Below are 22736 nucleotides of genomic sequence, written 5' to 3'. Positions count from 1 at the left end.
CATGGAGTTTTCCTCAGCTTTTCACCTGCAACCCCAAAAACTACAGGGCTAAGATCACTGGTTTAAATAAGTGTTATAAACAAAGAAAAGTATTGATCATCATATGAGATCTTAAAGAGTCGTGTGATGTAAGTATCACAAATGTGTTAACCCTGGCCTCCAGCTTTTTAAGTGTGAGTTTTTACCTTGAGCTGACTGAAAGCCCTCGTTTACAGTAATGTAAAGTGTGACATGTGGTTAAGCTGGCACTGGTTTGTTTTTCAGATCATGTACAGTAACTCATGTGATGCAGCAATACTAGTTAGAAATGCATGATGCTGTGATACTGTAATCGTACTACTTTATATTGCACTCCACTGCATTTAATTGATGACTTCAGCTACTAGTTACTTTGCAGACACAGATTATAAATACAAAATATAAATCAGCTAGTCAATTATGCTGTATTCTTATAAATTAAGATACTTAGCAGCATATAGAGTAATTAAAATGAGCTCCACCTTTACCAGCTGTAGCATTAATGAACACATTAATGCAGCATTATCATTATAATCCAGTAATATAATACACAGTGTGTATTATATTATTCAGAACTTGGCTATTCTGCACTTCTACTTTTGGTACTTCAAGTATATTTTGATGCTAATGCAAATTTTGTATCTTTACTTAAGCAAGATTTTGAAAGCAGGAGAGTCCTTGTTCTACCACTGGTATGACTGCTGTAATCTTACTGAAGATAAAGTGTGACTGGGTTTGTTGACATTTTGGTGAATGAGTTGGGGACTTTCCTTGGAATGGCAGCAAACTGTTAAGTGGTGCTGAAATGATTTGTTAATGAAATAGGTGGAAACTGAATGAACAGCAAATCTGAATATCAGTGTAAACTGCTGGTTCTAACTTGTCCAGTTTGAGGAGTTTTTCTCTTTTTATCATCATTATGAATTGAATATCTGTGGGTTTTATACAGTTGGTTGATTCTCAGACATTTTATATACCAAACTATTAATTAAATAATCATAAAATAATCAACAGGGAATTCTATAATAAAAACAATCAAGTATTGTGGTTCTGCTGTTGTCGCTAAGCTTTAGAAAGGTGTTGTGGGCTTAAACTCTGCTGATGAGCTCACATCTGACTCAACCTGATAGCTTGCCTTCAGTAAGTGATTAATATTGATGCATGGCTTGTGGTCCTGTAAATTTTTGACAGTAGAGGCTCATGTTTGGCGTCATCCTCATTTGCATTGCGTGAGTGCCCACGTTACACTACAGCCCAGTGCACAGTAACGCAAAATCATGTGTTTTGGTAAAAGTTTCAGGGGCAGCCGGCAGCTGAATTCACACCCCTCAAGAACCGTAGCGCCAAGAGTGTCACAGACGTTTACTTCTCTCTGTTACTCACACTCACGCACAACCACACGGTCGCATGTTTGAAACCTCCCTCAGGATGTGACGTAACCAAAGATGTACTCACACGTAGTCCTCCACAGTAGTCGGTGTATACGTCATCGTATAGCCACAAAGGGCAATACAGACACTGCAGAAAGCTGGATTACCTTTTAGAAATGCACTGCAAGTGCCACCCACACTGTGCGCTCTGTGATGAGGGTGGGTGAAAGACATGTTCTGTCTCTCTATAGGTGATCCTTCAACATGATAATATAAAACTTTACGAAAGGTTAAGCTGTGACATTTGAGGGCACTGAATGCAGAAGTATGAGAAGTCCAGAGATCTTTCTCTGATGTGAAACGTGACAGCCATAGACCAAGCACAGCTTTGTACACAAATTACACATAAAAAGAGTTTAGCCTACTTGGAAGCCATGTTTTGGCTGAAAGGGGAACTCCATTGATTTTATACATCACGGTCTGCTTACAGGTTTGAGGTGCACCGGGGAGGGGGAGGTGCCTGAAATCTAGTAAACTGCATCAAGTGAGGTCGCAGCTATTATCAGCCAGTGGCATTTATTCATGTCGTTCAACAAGTTAGGTTGCTGTACTTTACAAGGAAGATATTTTGGGTTTGGTTCATGTCTTGTATGTTTCTTTGAAACCACACACACACTAACTTCCTGGATCACCGACATTTACTGAAAGTATCTGCAGGAACAGCTTGCAGTGTATGTGCACGCTCTGTAACAGGTGCTCGTACTCACTTCAGCCGCACAAAAAGACGAGTTTATTGAGAAAGCCTTTATTCACATACTCTCAGGCCATCAAGGTGCACTTTGAAAACAGACAACAGTTTGTTTGCTGTGACTAACAGTTGTGGAAAGTGACAAAGTACATTTACTCAAATAGTATATATAAGTACAATTTTGAGGAACTTGGAACTTTTACTACTTTTGTAGATATACTCTAGTTGCTGATATTTCTCAGATTAATATATTACATGAAAATATACAATGGTCAAAACCAGCGGTTTCCAACCTTTTTCTTTTCTGACCTCTAACATCAAAGCAGTGTCTTCTTGGGGCTCAGTGTCACATTTCAGATATCTATGAGTCATTAGCAGTTCCAACAAAGACACATTTCCTCTGTAAAAACTAGCTCCACTCCGAGCAGCTATAACAGTAAAATACTAAACAACACATAACACACAGATGCATCAGTATTAACTATATATATATATATATATATATGTGTGTGTGTGTGTGTGTGTGTGTGTGTGTGTGTGTGTGTGTGTGTGTGTGTGTGTGTGTGTATATGTATATGTATATGTGTGTGTGTGTATATATGTGTGTGTGTGTGTGTGTGTGTGTGTGTGTGTGTGTGTGTGTGTGTGTGTGTGTGTATATATATATATATATATATGTGAGTGTGTGTGTGTGTGTGTGTATATATATGTATATATATATATATACTGTGTTGTCCATTTTTCTGCAGAACAAGTACTTTTACTGCTGATACTTTAAGTACATTGTAATACTTCCTGTACTTTTTTCAAGTCAAATGCTTGACCTTAACTCTTTTTAGCAGAGTATTCTTACATTGTTGTACTGGTACTTTTACTTAAGTAAAGGATATAAATACTTCATCCACCCCTGTTTCTCCCCTGTCATTTCTTTTCTCGCTCTGTATTCCAACTGTCAAAATTACTGAGGGCACTGTCAACATAACAGCGGCAGCTGGAACAAAAGAGCAGTTTTTTCCTAGTCACGCAGTGCCAGCCAGGTACACATACAACCACCTGTGATCTGACAGCTTGTGTATCACATTTATTAGCAAAACATACATGAAAATAAAATAACGAGGGCACGCTTTCATAACTCCTCTCACCGTACTGATCAGGGGAAAGTCTCCAATGAGGTATAAACAACATGAAAGTCTTCACATTTACAATATTAATCTTTCCAGTGGCGGATATGAAAACATGAGAGGAAACATCTCTCAGTGGGAAGAAAAAAAAATGAGACACATTTAACTCCACAAGTGGGGACCTCCCCCAACCCCACATACCACTGAAAGCTTGTTTTTTTTACTGTTCTCAGTTTAACAGACCTGCTACCAGTGGAACAAAGTGGAATAAACAACATATGACAAAAATAGCGACAGAAAGACTGCATGAAGAAAGTGATAAGGGATGTTTTTCTAAGGCTCTCCAGTAGTTCACAATAGTTTGTATTATCATCATTATTATTAACAGTATTGTTTGTCATTGTCATTACTACAATACTGTTCATACTGCATATTTCTCAGAAAGGTGTCACTTGCCTCATTAAACCATTTCACAGTATATAACATTGTAAGGCTTAAAAAGCAACAAAAAATATGCATATATGTGCATTTTAGCAGGAGTGACAAGGATAAGTATTGAAAATACTATAAGGCGTTTAGTGGCCTCTGAGGTTGTTATACAAAAATTTGCATATCCAAATACGTAATAAATATTAAAGTTACACAGAAAGTGAATTATTTATTACATTATCATACTAAAAAGGCAGAACAGTTTAAGTAGTAAAAGCTACGTTTCACTGCTTGATGACAAAAAGTATGAGACTCACAAATCTTTCATATAATTCACCAAAAATTCCAACACAACAGAACAAACAAACGTCAAATATTAACCACATGCGGACTGCGAATACACCTGCTATAACACAGATAGAGTAAATAGTTTTGTCTGATGTATTTTCTAATGTAAAACCAACAATATAAGAACACTGTAATTGATCAGAGTGAAATATTCATATGATGATTACCTGATACAAAAATTCACAGTTGACAGACTTGACAGTTTCATCTCAGGGCTCCCCTGGATTCGGCTTGAGAGGGGACAGACTACCATTACCGCTTTCTTCTACCGGCCTCCGACACAGTGACTCATTTTCTGAAAACAAACATTTAAGGATAATTAATGAAAAATGAATATGCACAACACTCCACAATTACCATGCATATTCCTTGATTTCTGGGCACATCTGGTACAGACCCTAGAGGGAAGGAGCACAGGAGGGCGATTTCATATGAACCACTGAAAAATAAGACCAAAAAAATAACAAAAAAACATTCATATGCAAGAAAAATGCCTTTAAATTTAGTATGTGGAAGGAGTTTAATGGTCAAAGGGATTAACTGAAGGCATTATTTGCTTTCTTGCTGAGATTTAGATAAATTAGAAGATCATTGTAATAAGTATTAAGGTTACACAGAAAGTGGTTATTTGCAGCTGCAATATCTTTCAGGAAATATGAAGCTGCAGCCAGCAGCCGGTTAGCTTGGCGTCACCCAAAGATGGGAAACAGACAGCTAGCCTCTCTCTGTTCAAAGGTAATACAATGAGCCTACCAGCACCTCTAAAGTTCACAAATTAACGTGTTATGGTCTTGTTTGTTTAACATGTGTCAGACCAATTCTGGCCGGGAGCATTGAGTCCTGGAGTCCCTGCAACATACGTGGTACTGCTGGTGTCCTCTCCATGTAGGGAGCCACGTGCAGCCTGCAGGTCACAGCGGTCAGTACAAGCAGTCCAACGATTCCAAATATGAGGAGGACCATACCTGAACAAGACAAGCAAGCTACAGGTTATTTAATATTCCTTTTGAATCTCAGGTTGTGCCACCAGAAGCAGCAAATGTTTTACCAATGTGGTTGCCTGCGTTTGAAGTGTAGAAAGGCTGTCCTTTGTCTTTTGGGGTGACGGTGGGTCCTGGAGCAGACGTGGTGGTGGTAGTAGTGTGCATCTTCTGAGTTTGGGCCCCCTCATGTGGACGGTGGGATATCAAGCGTGTGATGAGAGACACAACTTTGTTTGATGTGGTGGGTGTAGTGACATGAGCGTTACTCTTCGACTCCTCATTACAGATGACATCTGAGGTCTTGGTCCCATTGACACGCACCCCTGCTGATTTGCATCTAGAATGAAGGATACAAGGTTAAGCTGTGAATAACAAATATTTTTTTATGACATTGTTGAGATTGCATTTTTAATCTAATGCATATTTTGAAAAATGCAATAAAACATTGGACATACTCTTTCCATTTCTGACAGGGCGAGTCGATGGACGCGCTGAAATATCCATCGAGACATTCTGAACATTCTGGAGATTCTGGAGAGGAAAAAGAATGAATGATTAAAAAGACTTTTTTTTTTTGGTTGTTTTTAGCTTTGACATATTTCTTGCAGCTGTGTGATCCATCTCAGTACCTCCCAATGTTAGTCCAAATCCAATGGCACATTTGCAAGTGGAGAAATCACTGTCGCTTGGAACAAATCTTCCACGGCACTCACATTTAGTGTCTGACTCCTTCGTGCACTTCTCTTTAACAACACTTCCTGATCCTGTAACAAAAATAAATAAATAAATCTCCGCGTTAACGACAGATTGAGACTTGAAAACCAACCAGTTTGTTAGGAAAAAAAGAAGCTTTCTTCTTCAGGACAAATTGAAACACATGCTTTATGAACCAATTTAATGAAGTATGTAGCCTGAGAGTAACATGTAGGCCTGGGCTCATCAGCTATTTCTGCTTTTATGGCTAGCAAAGCAGGGAGGGTCAGCACTATAAATGTGAAAATGTGAATGATGAAGTCACACCTTTGGTTGGTCGAGAGAATCGTGTTAAGATCTGGTTCTGTGACTGTTCATATGTGAGAAAATTCCAAATGTTATAACGTCATAAGAGCTGACTTTACTGTTAATTTTAGCCCATTACAATAGCTCCAAATGTGACACGGTCATGGCCAGTGGCATCCTGAACAGGAATCCACTGAAAGTTTTAAACTTCTTAAGAAATATATTTGGTGACCGTTCAAATATTCAGAACTGATGAGTGTGAGAATGTGATTTGAGCTGCCTTTTCCTTGAATTTTCGCAAACGCTGCACATTAAAATAACTCCACGTGGTTTTAGTGTGGGTGATCATGAAATTACATTGGAAATTTCAGCAAACCTTTTAAGAGAAAATGTGGATGAAAGTTCAAATATTTCATGTACAGCAAAGTTCAGTGATACTACTTAAAATGGGATTAATGGAGCAGAGATTCATTGCAATTCTCGGCAAAGGTATCATGGAAACAGTTTCATCAAATGTGGAGTTGTGGCGACGTTTGAGAGCTATTTAATAAATCGTGTGTTTTATAATGTGTTTATTTGGTATATAAAATGTGATAAATGGTGGTTTCGTCCTCTTGTGCACGCTCTCAGCTCCGGTAACCTAACAGCAATGATAACCACGCTCCAGAATCCAAGCGGCGGATGGCTTGACCGGGTTGACGCACACGACGGCTCACCTGACCGCACATCACAGCACATCATACGTGGACAAACGCGCACGGGGACACTACGATATTCACCAAGATGGGGGTGAATGTGTAAAAACTGCATAAAATCTACTGCTGTGAGAAGAGGAAACGATGGCATTACGCGCGGCCTGCATGCGCCGGGAGCGCACAGGTAACGCATCCTGACAAAACGCGCGATGCAGTTAAGCCGCTGAGAAATGAGACAACCGCAAGAAGAAATGAACGACAGAAGAGTGGAAGTTAGTAGACATTTACAACAGATCATGTGCTCTCTTTAAAGTCAAACATGTTAGGAAATGAGTGGAATGTATTGGTTTTGCACCTGCATTTTTTGTGTAACTTCAACACTTACCTGCATCACACTTTCTGCATACCATGCACTGCTTGGAGTCATTTTCTACAGGCTGGTAAGATCCTCTGCGGCAGTCCTCACAGCCACTGCCATAACGATTTACTTTTTGACCTTCAATTAATTCAGTGTCAACAAAAACAATGCACTTTAATCTCAAGAGCATACACAACGCACGTGAAGAACATGAGGAAGCAGTACAGCCAGAGACGGAAGTACCTTATGTTACATACAGGCCGCGATAAAGAACGAGGAGGAAAACTGTAGCGCAGTACAAGAAACTCTTACTTTACCTTTTGGGCAAATGATGGCATCCAAATGAACAGCGAATCCATAAAAAGTTAAAGTGAATAGAAGCAGCTTGAGCAGAACCATGTTCAGTTCTTGAGTGGAGACCAGTGCTGCTTCCTACAGTCTGTCACAGCAGAGGGAGAGTGAGACACCGCAGACTGTGAGGGATTCACCTTTACAAAGGAGAACCCACGCCTTGAGAAGACAGTGGCTCATCACCCATTTTTCTCCTTTTTCTTTTACATATGAGGTGTTCAAACGTATCATGTCTTACTTGTGATACTTCCAAAGGCAATGAAAAAACAGGAATATGAGGAAAATAATGAGGCTGATAATAAGTGTTAAGACTCTTACATTATTCCCTCTATGTGTTATCTGTTTTAGGATTTGAAGGGATTTTTTCAATGAACAGAAAATCTCTACTTAGTTATTCCAAACCTTTCAAAAAAGCAAGAAACGGGACCTTGAGTTCAGTTTTTTTTCCTCTTGCTACTGTTCCAAAGGTCAAGAAACAACTTTCACATTCAACATTTTTAATTCATCTCTGTTATGTTGTGATTTTTTTTTTTTTAAGTTTTCTTTTCCATAGTGTTTTAAACGATAAATTGCAAACTTGTTTTTGTCTCTGTAAAATGATCTTGAAGTAAAAAAAAAATACCAATTTTATGCAACAGATAAGAAGCCTCTCACAAAGAAAATCTCATCATGATGAGCAGACTGGGGTTCATGATGAAGGAGGGAAGATGTGTCTTTCTACCAGGCACCTGTTAAACACTCCACTAATTAATTATATGGTGATCCAGTTCTTCAAACCACCTTTATATATCTGACTCAACTTTTAACTAAAATGTAGGTTTTGATGATGGTACTTTATAGCAAATGATTGAATACATGAGTTCATTTAAATGATATGAAATAAATAATCTACATTTTGTATCTATATTAAGATGCATTTTATTTATTATGTAAACAAACATCAAAACTGTTGAAAACGATAACAATTTTTCATCTGTCCAGCAGCTATTATTAAAAAGCTTAGGAAACAGAATGTTATCATCTATAAAGAAATACAGCTTTTGTGCTATAGCATGTTTAGCAACCTTCATCTGGGCTTTTGTTATTATTATTATTATTATTATTATTATTATTGTTATTCTTTCAGGACTAATAGAAAAGTAGGTAAGAAGTCTGTGGTTAGCTTTTGGAAACTGTGGGGTTTTGTATTGTTTTGCTGGTAAGAACGTGGTCTTTTACCTTTGGACTCGAAGAGACCGAAAACAGACAGAAAAAATGACATGCTCTTGATTAGTCTGCAAGATACAACCACACACATGAGAGCTTGTTCCTTGAACGGATGTTGAAACGCCCCTGCCCAACTTATGCCATTCAGTGAAATTCAGAAAAAATCACCAAATTCTTAGTAAGTTTAAATTCAAGGGACTGCTTTTAGTCCTGTCTACAATATTAACATGAACCAATTCAGTAAGCTGAAAGAGGGGGCTCAAAAAGACAATTTCTTAATGTGCCAAGATGTTTATCAATGGAGAAGAACATTGTTTGTCTCTTTCTGACATCACAGAAGATTTTAATCAGGCGACTATTTCTAATTGCATTAGATTTTATTTATTTATTTATTTTTTCACCAAAGTGTCACTAAAAACAGTGTGCAGGAAGGAAAATTTGCTCCGGAGACAAAGCTTCAAAAGCAAACAGACTCAGAGACAAGTTTCACCGCATGTCAGGAAAGTAGAGCTTCAAATATTGTTCTTATAGTGTCACAACAAAACTTCCATTGTAGCAGAAGTTCATATAAGATCTCATATTTCTGCCATTCACCCTCTAGTGGAGAAAATGTGATAAAATGTCCTCTTTAGTGCCCTTCCAGTAGAAAAAACATGATGGCGTAGGATGCTCCATCCATCCATTATCTATACCGCCTATTTCGGGGTTGCGGGGGGCTGGAGCCTATCCCAGTTACAATGGGCGAGAGGCGGGGTACACCCTGAACCGGTCGCCAGCCGATTGCAGGGCCACATGTAAGGACAAACACACATTCACACCTACGGACAATTTAGAGTCATCAATTAACCTAATGAGCATGTTTTTGATCTGTGGGAGGAAGCCGGAGTACCCGGAGAGAACCCACGCATGCACGAGAAGAACATGCAAGCTTCACACGCCTGACCCCCGCCTGACCCGGGGATCGAACCGGCAACCTTCTTGCTGTGAGGCACACGTACTACCTGCTGCGCCACCGTGCAGCCCCGTAGGATGCTCTTCCAGTGAAAATATATGATAAAGTGAACTAATTGATGCACTTAAAAAGGAGAAACACAATGCAGTGTCCTCTATTGTGTCCTTCAAATGGAGAAAATGTGATAAAGCGCAATAATGGATGCTCTTAAAATAGAGAAAACACAATGCAGTGTCCTCCAGGGTGTCCTTCCAGTGGAGAAAACGTGATGCAGTGCATCAAGCTGGTGCCCTTTTTATCTTTTGCCTCTGCCCCTCAGACAGCTTGAGTCCACCACTTTGTACACCTAAAAGTACTGAAGTCAAGACCATGACACGGCATGACGTGACAGGACATGGCATGACGTGACAGGACATGGCATGACGTGACAGGACGTGGCATGACGTGACATGACGTGACATGACAGGGCATGACGTGACAGTCACATGAAAAACAATTAGTATTTTTATCATTTATTCCTTTTTACTGCTCAGCAAATACACACATGCATGATGAGTTTTATCTTGTGTCTTTGAATTTTAAAATTTTTTACTGAAGAAACAATTCAGATGGACGGTACTACATGAGCCTGAAACCCTGTAGATAATGGGACTACACCCAGGCTAAGGTAACACAGAAATGAAAACTGAACATTTTCTGTTTCAGCATTGTGAGTAAAATATAGATGCAGTGCAGATGAAAAAAACCCTCAGATAGAAAGTAATTGGTGCAGAGTTACCTATCAGGGTTGGTGTTCCGATAAATATGCACAAATAAATGGATACTGCAAGTATGGTGGCTTACACTCAGTTCCGATGAACTGAAACATATCTGAACTGCGCACTAGTGACTGAAAAACGAATTCATACGTCACGCTTCGTACAGAAAATCTCAGTGCCGCTGATTTTTAAATCTCACTTTCTTTAGATACTGTTAAGAAGTATTATTGTAGTATTGAACAACAACCATTTGTGGAGTTTTTCAGTCAACGTAGTGCTTTACAGCAGTTTCTTTGTGTGAGTACAGAAGAGAAATTAAAACAGAAAAAAATCCAAGGACCCAGACGGCACAGTAGAGACAATGGTGGTGATTGAAGGGGGTGTAATTCAAAAAACATTAGAGTCATCAGCCTACTGCTAATATTTTTTAGATGTTTTATTTGTTTCAATCCTTCTCAACTAGAATTAAATGATTAATGTTGTTTAATGTCATATTTTCTATTTCAGTGTATTAGGGAAATCATTTTTCATAAATGTGCTACACTAATAAACTTGTTTTGCTGATTTGTTGATTTAATGAGCTGTCAGTGAGATAAAATGCAAACTCAAGGTTACAGCAACAACTGTTTTAAAATATACAAATATATAAACTTATAGAATGATGTTTTATATCCAGAACAGGCTACACAGCTTTTAGCAAGCTGCTCTTCAAAGGCCAGTGTTGGAGGTTTTTAAAAATGATGGTCTGTATACTAAATGTCATAAGTTTCATTACGCCTCATCTTGAGCGTGTGTAATTTTCAAGGTATCCAGTAGGTGGCGGTAGTAGAACACTTGCTTGAAGTGTTTTTAAAAATAGAAGAAGAAACTATTCACGACGCAAATGCTGTAATGCGACATGTCGAAAAACAAGCTGGATGAAATGCGGCACCACTGAGCACTGCTTGATGTTGTTTAGTTGTTGATAAAAGAGAAACTGTCACATCGGGATTTTACCCAGTAAGTGCAAAGCAGTCACTCTCTTTCCGTGTTTCCCCTTTGACGCTTTCCTGCTGAAACACGTCTTTAAACTTGGAAAAATCCACAGAATAATCTGGTTTTCTTCTGTAACACAAGGAACTAAATACACTAACCGCATTCCTGTTGCAGCGGGTTTGTCTAGTGATTCTGCCCCAAAAAAGCGATGCTGGTCACCGTTTTCTGCGCGCCGAGGGATCGTCCAGAAACCACATTTGCCCTCGATGTGTCCCCGGAGCTGGAGCTGAGAGACTTTGTAGCACTTTGCGAACTGGAATCAGGAATCCCAGCCGGGGAAATTCAGGTGAGAATCAGGCTAGCTGTAGAGCTAACGTAGCTAATAGCCAGCTAGCTAGCTGACTTGCTAGCATGAATCGGACTTTTGCTGTTTTGATGGACGGGGTGTTGCGAAACTTCGGATATCAACAACAGACACATTTGTAGACCTGTGCCCCCAACGACGACTAACGCTTTCAAAAGGTCGGTTTTATCTGTGGGTGGCTGTAGCCTGACCGAAAGTCAACCTAATGGAAAACTAATGAAGCTAACTGCTCACTAGTTATCCGAGCCAGCGCGATTGTTGAGGCTAACGGGTACATGACATTTTACCCAGTAACTTAATAAAGTTGCCATAAATACTTGCCTCTTTATTTAGCCAAATTTCTAATGTTAAATGGAGATATGGGGGGAAACGTTGTGTCTTGACAGAGATTAAATCTTCACTAAACATGTTCAGCTAACTCAACAAACTGCACAGTTTGCATTGTTATGGATGACGTGGTGTATGAATAGCATAACTGTACCGTTAACGACAGAGAAGTGTTTTTAAACTTATTGGAGAATCGTCGAGCTATCAGATTTATAGTCTAAAAATACGGGTACGTTACGCAATAACCTGAATGCATTCAATACGGTCATGCAGTAAATACTGCCCTCGCAGAGCCTCTGATTAGGGTTTCATTGGGGGTATGACAGACAGATTTACATTCAATTCTATTTGAATCTATTAGCTGTAAGGGCAGTAGTTTAGGTTGGATTGGGGCAAAATAGCATGCCAGTGGCTGAAAGGATCAGTCAATTGACCGGAAATTAATTGTCAAATATTTACATATTGTCCACTTTTCTAGCAAAAAGTGCTAAAGCGCTTTAATTTCACCTTGTAAACTCTTTTTTGATTTGATGCTTTTGTTTGTACATGTACAATATCTTGACCCTTCTGTGCCACTGTTTCTGCTTTTTGTAATACTCGCTGGCTGTAATGACTTAATTTCCTGGTGTGGGATCAGTAAAGTCTTATCTCATCTTATCTACAGTGCAGTCCATCACAATCGCATTAAAAAATAGCTTCCAATATCCCTCACCTTCCATTCATAATTAATACAGTTTGGTCTGTGTGCTATGAAATATGTTCGTGGGTACAGAAACAGAAAGTGAGTGTGATAAATTACCCTGCCACCATGACACCAGCCAAGTGGTAAGCAGTAATATAACTTTGTAGATCTTGCTGCTCCAGTCAGGTAGATCACTGAATTAGCTTGTTAGTGAAACTGTATACTATACTATATATAAACTATACATTAGTAGAGTTTGCAAAAGCCAGTGCCACCTAATGACTGTGGCGTTTTGTGGTCTAATGAAAAACCATCTCTGTGTTAAGCATGCTCAGTTTATCCAGTCATGTGGTTTCTGTAATGTTAATATCATCATCACATTCAAAGGAAGCGAGAATCTGCAAATCTTCTGCATGATGGTATAAAATGTGTATGTTTTCTGTAAACAGATCACCTATGTAGAACAGCACCTAAAAGACCCCACTCGTGCCTTGGGGACCTACGGTGTTAAGGATGGAGATGTGGTGGTTCTTAGGCAAGCTGACAGAAGGCCACCACCAACTCAGCCAGCCTTCCCAGGTAACGCAGGTGCTTGATGAAAGCTGTTGATCCGAATCTGTTGCCAAGTTCAAGTTAAGATGCCCCTGGAAATTGCGTTGAGGGCACAATATTCTTGTGTGTTTTGATGTGTTTCCACAAGAAGAAAGGTGATGGGTTGGGACTTGACTTGAAACAGGCTAGAATTGAGAGCTCAAGACAAAAACGATGAAAGGGACACTGATAGGTAACAGTTACTGCTTATTTCATGACTGTTGCTTATATTAACAGCATTGTTCTACATCATTCATTCAACCTATTACTATTGCTAGTATTACCGGTTCCCAGTTAGCAAGTCATGGGAGGGGCTGGCTGGTTGCGACAAAACCAGATGAGTCATCAGAAGTATGAGGGAAGTACGTGCAGTTTACAGGAAGAGAACAGTGGATGTAGTTTGCAGATGGATGCATCATGTACTGTATTTACTAAGCAAAGTTTCTGTACATGCAAAATGCTAACCGTTCACGCTTTTCCCTTTGTGCTCCTTAGGTCTGCCCCATATTGATTTTCGTTCCATCACAGTCCCTGGCACCTCTTCTTCAACCAGTCAACGTGGTGCCGTAAGGCCGCAGCAACAGGCTCAACAGTCACCGCAGCGTCAGCAGCCACAGCATCAGCCACAGCAGCAACATCCGCGTGCCGCACAAACTTCCACGCCGGTGGCCTTTCGCGGCTCCTCTCCTCAGGGGCTGGATGACCCTGCCTTACTCCAGCAGATGCTATTATCCAATCCACATGAGCTTTCACTGCTCAAGGAGCGAAACCCACCACTTGCTGAGGCCCTACTGAGCGGAGACTTGGGTAAACAAAAAAAAGGAGCCAATGATTCCACATGCCACCATTTGCGTTCATGGTCTTTTATTGTTAACCAGATATGAATCGGTCATGTTTGTGTAACGTTCTGTTTTTCCTCAGAGCGTTTCACTAAAGTGCTGCTGGAACAACAGCAGGATCGAGCCAAGAGAGAGCAAGAGAGGATTAGACTTCTGACTGCTGATCCTTTTGATTTAGAAGCTCAAGCAAAGATTGAGGAGGACATTAGGTATGAAGATATTGCGGTGGAATGATGTTAACATAATGATATTTGTAATTTTCATGACTTTACTAAGTAGAACTGCCTCAAGGCTAAGCAACTAGTTCATCAAACTTAGGTAGCATCTTTTCGTTTCTTTGTCACTTACCTTTGGATTTGTGCATATTACAGGCAGCACAATGTGGAAGAAAACATGACCATTGCAATGGAGGAGGCCCCAGAAAGCTTTGGACAGGTGGTTATGCTGTACATTAACTGCAAAGTCAATGGGCACCCTGTGAAAGCTTTTGTTGACTCAGGTAATGAGCATTAAATCCTGATCCCATTTGTCGTAGTTACAGTTTTCTGGTCATGAACGGGAATGCTGCTAAAATGTGCTACATATTGGCCGAGCCCGGTTGTTTTTTCTTGTTTTGTTATAGCAACTGGTACAGCAGTTGCTGTTCTGCCAGCAGTGCCGGGGTCTCTCTCCCCCTCCTCTTGCACTGTGTGTAGGCAGTCAGTGTATGGATTTGTTTTGTGTGGGACTGACAGGAGGATGCTACTCACTGAAGGACTAGGTCAGTTGTAGTGAGATATTACGAAACAGATTACCTACAGAGTACCGAGAAACTCAATAAAACACACGTTGGAAAGCTGAGCGGTCTCTTGATTGCATATTCTTACAGAAAATAGCCAACAACGATCACTGACCAACTGCAAGATCATAGTCTTGATTATTTTGCCTCAGACTTAAACCATCATTATTAATCACTCATTTCCGTGTGGTCAGGAAACATTGACGTTTATTGCACCGCAACATGCTTTTACTTTTTAAATTTCCTCATTGCAAACTTTGTTTTTTCTATCCACCAGTTGACATGAAAAAGCATATTTATGTTGGCTTGAGTTCACACACACTAAAGGAGGAGCATGTCTCTAGCATTTTTTTCCCATAAGTCAGTTACAAAAAACTGCATACTAGTCAAAAGCTAAGCATCCTAATCAGATACTTGACCTGCCTCAATAACCTGAGCTCTTTCCGGACATCTGAGCTCCTCACCCTGCCGCTGAGGGTGAGCCAAGACTTGTACTTGTGATCTTTACACCAGTATGTATCAGCCAAGATCTGGAACAGGAACATCTTCCTGGAGCACAGAAATATGTGAGGGATAACGCCCAGTGAGGTGTCCACACCTTGAAGGGCTTATCCCGCTTTTAATCTGAAGTTTTTCACAAGGCATAACTCAGTTTCCTTGGTAACATCTGTGGGTTTGACTGATACCTGGAACAATTACTACCATCCCACGAGGTTCTTATGCAATGGAAACATCATTAAATCCTGCAGTAAATCAGAGGAAGCTTAGATCTGACAGCAGGAGGTACCTCTAGTCCCCTCAGCTCATAGAACGCTTTGGCTCAGATATGAGCCAGAAAGCTAAAATTATGCTAGCAAGATTCAAAGTCAATAGCATTGCTTACTGTTGATAAAGAGTATATATTTTGACAGTATGTTTAACATCACGACCAGCCAGCTCTCCAGCCATGCCATTGTCCCTGAATCACTATCAAGATTTTCAGGGACAAATTACAGGGTGTTGTGTTTTGTCGGCTGAAGCCTGAATTGGTGAGTTTAACAGGGAACGGGATGTGAGATGATGGCTGATGTGATACAAAATAACAGTAATTTCGAGGGGAAGTGTGCTTGTTGTCGCTTGTGTGTTACAGTCACCATCCTGTGGTGTTCAGAAAACGAGGCAATGAAGGAACACATTCAGTGTTAGAAATAAGATATTCCGATTTTTTCAAGGTCTGAGGGTGGAGGTTATCTTTTCCACTTTTCCTGTCACAGTTATGGCTTCAAACACTGCGTTGCAGGTCTTGAATGTGGTGTCAGTCATGACATTGAATTCAGTTCAGTGACCACTAACGTTGTAGTCCCCCCACTTGGATTTACACAGCATTGTGTTCCTATCGTCATTACACAGGCCGTTACAGATTTTTGGTTGGGATTAAGCGTTTTGTAGAGCCCAATGTTCTTTGTTTTTTAGGAGCCCAGATGACCATCATGAGCCAAGCATGTGCTGAGCGCTGTAACATCATGCGGCTGGTGGACCGTCGCTGGGCCGGGATCGCCAAGGGAGTGGGCACACAGAAGATCATCGGCAGAGTTCATTTGGGTGGGTGTCGCGTTTTTTCAAGACTTTTCTGAGAGCAGAACTGTATTTTGGCTTTAAAATAAGTACTGCAAAATAAGAATTTGAATTTGCCTGGACGTGTGGCTTTGCAAGAAACCTCATCAATGCTAGTGGCAGAAATGAAGTCTCCGAGCTTCCTGCTGATATCCACAAACTAGCTGAGCGAGTTGCCTGTTGTCTGCTGTGCTCATGTAGCTCAGGTCCAGATAGAGGGGGATTTCCTTCCATGTTCTTTCTCCATCTTGGAGGACCAGCCGATGGACATGCTGCTTGGCCTGGATATGCTGAAGAGACACCAGGTGTGAGCTCCTTTTATCTGATCATAGTGTGCAGTACAGTATTGGATTGCAATTAATAAGATAATACAGGGGTTTCCATTTTCTGTTCTCTGTATACTGAACGCACAGGAAAGTTGAAGAATATCTGGGAGCATTACTTGTCCCGTTTTTCTTCTAGTGTTCGATCGACCTGAAGAAGAGTGTGCTTCTAATAGGCACCACCGGCACTGAAACCCGCTTCCTGTCTGAAGCAGAGCTGCCAGAGTGCGCCCGACTGGCATACGGAGCAGAGGGCCGTGAAGATGCCCGTCCAGATGAGATAGCTGACAGAGAACTGGCAGAGGCACTTCAGAGGTCCATACAGGAAAGTGGTAAGTAACAGTCTCCCATCTCTGCGCTCCAGCCTGTTTTTGATTGGGCTTTTTTCAGCTCAGGTAGAACCACATTTGCATGTGCTACTTAAAGCTTCTTACTCAACCCCATTTATGCAGTCATCTGAATTTTCAGCCACATGATCCCTTCATGTCATCACCTCAGCAAATTACTGTGCTTTAGAGTAAGATGAGGTCAGGAAATTGAGAGATGTCTGCCAGGTGAATATAAACGTATATGTAGAAGAAAAGAATATAATTGAGACTTTGGCTGAGATCAAGCTTTTTAGGCTTAAAAGGAAACACACATGATTCACTTTTTGTTTTCTGTATGTAGAGTCTGAAAGGCACTAAATTCCATTAGCTCTAAATGGAGCCACCAGCGCTAATCGTGTCTTATTGCAGTGAGTTCAGCACGGGCTGTTAAACATTTCCAGATTGTGTGTTGGACTACAGTGCAGATGGATCACTGAAGGAGTGTGAGAACAGCACTTGAAGCCATGAAGGGACGTGTTGTGCTAATAGAAACGTAGGTGGTTATTTTTTTGAGCAAGAGGATCTCACACAGACAATGAAATTTTAAAAAAAAGTCAGTGAGGTATCAGAGCAGCACTACAGAAATGTGTTGCATCTCTCAAAGAGAACCCGAGTCTTGTTGTCATGATTAAAACACCCTGTAATTGTGAAACAGAAGATCTCAAATGGATGAGAAAATGATGAGAGGAAATGCTTTGGTGATTAACACACTGTTTTAACGGGATTAATGTATTGACAGAAAACTGCTTGGGTCCAAGCTTTACTTCAGACATGGCATGCTTTTCATGTGCACACTTGAACAATGACTAAAAATGTCTCCACAGTGTTCACATACTAATAACAAAACCATCACCATGGCTAAACGAGCTTAACAACTAGTGTTGTTTTTGGCGGCCTGTTTTAGCTTTAGTCTTAGTCTAGTCTTTGTGTTTTTATTAGTTTTAGTTACGTTCATACTCTTTTTAGTCTAGTCAAGTTTCAGTTGACTAAAAGTCTGAGCATTTTAGTCTTATTTCAGTCAGAATTATCCTTGACTACTTTAGTCTAGTTTTAGTCAATGAAATCATATTTTAGTCTCTTTTTAGTAATGCAATTCTATTTAACCCAGTCAATATAGTATAAGTACCTCATAGTAAAGACGAAACCAACGTTTTCTTTTAGCCAAACCCATTTCACAATTCAAACAAGGTGGTCTTATTGTTATATAGTTACCTTATAGACTCAAGAATACATCCATTCCAGACACGAAGACGCTCTGATTTGAATTCACGACATATTTATTTTACCAAGCTAGAACATTTCGTCTCGTCACATTTTAGTCAATGAAAATGAAGAGACATTTTAGCAGAGTTTCTATTTTATAAACCACATTTAGTCTCGTTTTTATTCGTCAACAATATTGCATTATTTATTTAATTGTAGTTATCGTCACATGACCAGCATTTACATTGCGTCTCGTCTCATTTTCGTCGCGTGATAAAGGTTCGTTGACGACGATATTTAGTCATAATTTTCATTTACGAAAACAACACTATTAACAACTTCTAGCGTGTCAAACCAAATAGTTAAGGATAGATTGGCAAGCGTGAGCATGATGATGTCAGTCAAATGGCCACCACTGTTATAGTCACATTTTCTTCCCTCTGATTTGTGAGATAGTTTTCTAATGATTATGGGATGACAGCCTCTTAATTACGAGGGTTTTCTCTTGATCATGAATTGTACAGTTTTCATTCAAACTGCTTGCTCCGACAGAAATGTTAGCATGGGTGAACTGCTAATTGTGGTTGATTGTAGCTGGATGGTGTCATGTCATATCAGTGTTTTGGTATTATGATGATATATAGAGTGAGGTAATACAAATCTGTCAGCTATTCAGTCATTGTGTTTATATAGCTACGCCTTACATCCCACCTTTTCTCTGAGTGTATTTGGCCAGTCGTGGTCAATGCTGCAGGTAAATGGGCATGACTGCTTTATGGCGAGATTGGATTTTTAGATGATGTTAGCGTCCACGTGATGAAGTTAAGCAGGCATTTAATTTACTGGATTAATACGTCACAGACTTTCTTGTCTGGTTACATTATCCACATTGTGATCGTCGAACCATAATCATGTAAGTGTTTCCCTTTAATGCTTTTCAAGGCTCACATTGACATTCGTGTTATAGCCATTGATGCATTTAGTCTTTGTTATTGCTTCCATTGGCCGGTCACGTCTAGTGAGGGCTGCACATTGCTAATGGAACAAAACGTTGCAATGAATTCAGGCTCATGTTGCGGCGCAGCAGCCTCGTTGTGGAATAAGGCAATCCTCCACTACAGGAGGCATCAATCAAATAATTTTGGTCAACTGATGTTATCGAATGTTCTGCTGATGTGACCACAATTGAGCTTTCTGACGTTCAGTGGCAGGGTGTGTGATTATGCTGTGACCTCTCTGTCAGCACATAGGTTCAAGTTGTTTTTGGATGACACTTTTCACATCTGTGCGTGTGAAAAGGCAGATAAGTTGGTGCATGCTCTGTGTGTGACTGCTAACTTTCTCCGTCCCTTTGCATGATGTGTGTGGTGTGTGCCCTAACCCCTGAGCAGGACAGCACTGATGCATTTGGAGACAGCTGGAGAGGGCCCTACCAACCAGGTACTGCAAATTCACAAGTCCATTGCCAGTGCTAAGTCCATTGCTATTTATGTCTTTTATTTTGCTGTTCTTTTGCTGCTGGATTGGTTAATTGATGTTGTACTTTTGTTTGTACTTATTCATGTATTTATTCTGAATACATATAAGTGTTGAAAAGAGGGGAAAGTAGCACAAGTAATGAATTATGTGCAGCGGGTATTCAGCAAGTTTCAGTGAGGAAATTTGTGTTCTGGGTTGTTTTCTCAGGTGTTATTAAAAAGCATAAAGCTTCCAGACTGGGTCCACGCAAATTCCAGCTGTTTAATTCACAGTTATATTTTCTCTTACAATAGACACTGCAGATGGACAAACTACCTCACGGCAGCCCCCACCATTTACATTACCCAGAACCTTACACCAAATGTCCTCATCCACCTCCCCTTCCCAAAGCCCTTCCTCTGGCCAGCCCCAGGCCCTGGATCGCTCTCAGTCTGCCCCGGCCGCCATGGAGCAGACCTCAACACCAGGGCTGTGCCAGGACCTACCTGGCCTCCAGGAGCCTCCTCTACCGTCATCCCCAGTAGAGGATTCTGGTTTTACACCTCATCAGGTCGACCCTCTGCCTGTTCAAAGCAACTCCGAAGTGCCCCCTGTATCTAGTACTTCAACAGACATCCTCCGTACATGCACCCCTCCTGCAGACGCAACGACAGTATCACAGGGGGGTGAAGTACAGCCTGGAGCCACAGAGGGGGTTGCTGAGTCAGACGAGGTGATGAAAAGCTCCGTGCTCCCCCACCCAGAGGAACTTTCCCCCATTCAACCCATGGAGCAGGAGGCGACTGAGTCTGACGCAGCTAATGCCACAGAAGCCTGTCCCAGTGATCCTAGCCCATGCGACTCGGTTGAAATGGAGTCCCCCACTGCCTCCCAAGGCGCGGCGTCCTCTGAGAGGGACCAGCCTGAAGGAGAGCACTGCTCCAGCTCCGAGAGCATCCCCTCGCTGGCGGCCGCTCTGATGGAGCTTCACGAGCTGCTGGTGTCCAACAACCGGGCCCAGTCCCAAAACCGCAGCACCTCCTGCTCCCCCTCACATCCATTTAAACAGGAAACAGACGAAGTGGCCCTCGAGCCATGCACACCGACACCAGAAAACACCCAGCGTATCCCCTCTACTGCCATCACAGCCAGTGCAGAATCAAGCGATGCCAAAGCCAACCATGCTGCTGCTGTGTCTGATGAGGGACCATCTAAGTGTCTTGTGCCTGACCTCTCTGGCCAGGATGAGCATCTGGGCGGAGACATAGCAGAGACTGTGGAGGGACAAGGACCACCACAGCATCCAGATGACTCCAGGGAGAGGAGGGCAGATAGCCGAGGGCAAGATGAAGCCAATAACATCAGCATTTGTCAGCCTGAGCCAGAGGTTTCTCCTGATCCTGTAGGGGACCTGGAGTTCAGGGAGCCTCCTGAGGGGCAGCAGGGGAGAGGGGTTGCAGATGGACGAGCCTCCGGCACCAACACCCCAGACACTGTTGGCCTTCAGACTGAGCACACTTTTCTCAGCCCTCTGTCCATGGCCGTGGGCTCACCCGAGGAAGTCTCGAGCAGCTCGTCCCCCTCTTCTCCTCCCCTTGCTCAGGCTCCCCAGCTTACATCTCCAGCTCCTCCTCTCCCTTCTCCGCATCCCTTTATAGAACAATTTCCAGCTGAGCACATCCAGAGAATCCAGGCAGCAGGGTTTTCTGCGATGGAGGCTGCAGAGGCACTGGAAAGAGCCCATGGGGTTGTGGAGCTAGCTCTGCTGGCACTACTAGCCCGCAGTATCACTGTGCCCACCTAGACTCATAACTAGTCATACGAGTCCCCAGCCTCCCAACTCAGCATCTGTCTTATTTATACCTTGTTACTGACCCAGACGTCTCAGTCCCTACTTTGCAGGGAGCACGTATAAACACAGGGAAATGCTGTCTCTTGGTTTGTCGCACAGAATATCCAAGAACAAACAGGACAACTGGTAATACTTTTCTGGATATTGCAGATATGTGAGGTGTGTTTGCATGCAGATGTTTTGGGTGCCCACCCATTTCCTTGGTTTTTAGAGATTTGGTATGGTAGATTGATTTTCTTGTTTTTTCGTCCAACATTGACACATTATTAAAGGCCCAATGTATGATTGATTCTTGAACCATTAAACATCACTATAATTTCCCTTTGATCTGTCATAAAATGATTCTCGTTTCAGTTGTGGAGCATCAATAAAAAAAAAATAATAATGGAGTAGCGTTGCTCCTGCTCTCCACCTCAGAGTAACTCTGTAGATCATTCAGTGCAAACATTGAAGCAATTTGCTTAAAAATAAATTTTTCTGTTTGTAGGCCCTTCAATTATATGTCAGAGCCCAATGATGAGAAGCTATATTGTAGGAACTGCTGCAGTTTAAGAGGGGTTGATCGTTTTTGATCAAGTTTACGATGAATTTCTCCAGATAAGTGGATACCCCGACATACGCAGCCGTTATCACTGAAATATCAAGCAAGCCACAAGCGTGTTTGTCGACACATGATCATAGATGGCATTTTTTGGTTCAGTATGTGAATTACAGAAGGTATCTTGTACTGTATGTATCATTCTCTACAGTTTGAGAGCTTTGCCATGTGTAGATTACAAAGTGTTTGTAGCTCCTGTTCAGAAAGTCCTTTTATTTTGTGTCAAATCATCAGTGTGTTCATATCCTTTCAAAACACCCACTTTCATTTTGTAATCTGTTAGAATATGGCCATTTATGCCTGTCAAATGTTTTGTCAGTACATTATATATCAAGTATTTTACTGGCTTTATTTCAGTCATATACCAACAATGTTCAGGCAGATTGAATTATCTACTTTTATCTTGTATGAAATTTTAAATTGAAAATAAAATGGAACTAGTATTTGTA

General features: G+C 41.2%; 2 protein-coding genes across 4 annotated transcripts; one reads left to right on the top strand and one right to left on the bottom strand.

Moving 5' to 3' along the window:
• Positions 1-4186: 4186 nt before the first annotated feature.
• On the bottom strand, positions 4187-7468 carry LOC139329408 (tumor necrosis factor receptor superfamily member 4). Its single transcript, XM_070959719.1, has 7 exons — positions 7387-7468; positions 7097-7207; positions 5647-5781; positions 5473-5539; positions 5083-5354; positions 4895-4999; positions 4187-4329 (listed from the first exon to the last, which is right to left on the bottom strand). The coding sequence occupies exons 1-7, from the start codon at positions 7466-7468 to the stop codon at positions 4244-4246; spliced, it is 858 nt and encodes a 285-aa protein (XP_070815820.1). The 3' UTR covers positions 4187-4243.
• Positions 7469-11224: 3756 nt separating this feature from the next.
• ddi2 (DNA-damage inducible protein 2) lies at positions 11225-22736 on the top strand. 3 transcript variants are annotated; one of them, XM_070959066.1, is made up of 11 exons: positions 11225-11335; positions 11486-11657; positions 13134-13263; positions 13771-14082; positions 14197-14323; positions 14486-14613; positions 16345-16473; positions 16687-16790; positions 16948-17140; positions 19771-19819; positions 20152-22736. In XM_070959066.1, the coding sequence occupies exons 2-10, from the start codon at positions 11520-11522 to the stop codon at positions 19779-19781; spliced, it is 1272 nt and encodes a 423-aa protein (XP_070815167.1). In that variant the 5' UTR covers positions 11225-11335; positions 11486-11519; the 3' UTR covers positions 19782-19819; positions 20152-22736. The 3 variants fall into 3 exon arrangements, with proteins under 3 accessions (XP_070815167.1, XP_070815164.1, XP_070815165.1); XM_070959063.1 differs by lacking the exon at positions 19771-19819; XM_070959064.1 differs by lacking the exons at positions 11225-11335; positions 19771-19819 and having other exon boundaries at positions 11420-11657.

This window comes from Chaetodon trifascialis, chromosome 3 (genome assembly GCF_039877785.1).
Source record: "Chaetodon trifascialis isolate fChaTrf1 chromosome 3, fChaTrf1.hap1, whole genome shotgun sequence".
Taxonomy (NCBI): domain Eukaryota; kingdom Metazoa; phylum Chordata; class Actinopteri; order Chaetodontiformes; family Chaetodontidae; genus Chaetodon; species Chaetodon trifascialis.
This window is presented reverse-complemented; position numbering and strand designations above follow the sequence as displayed.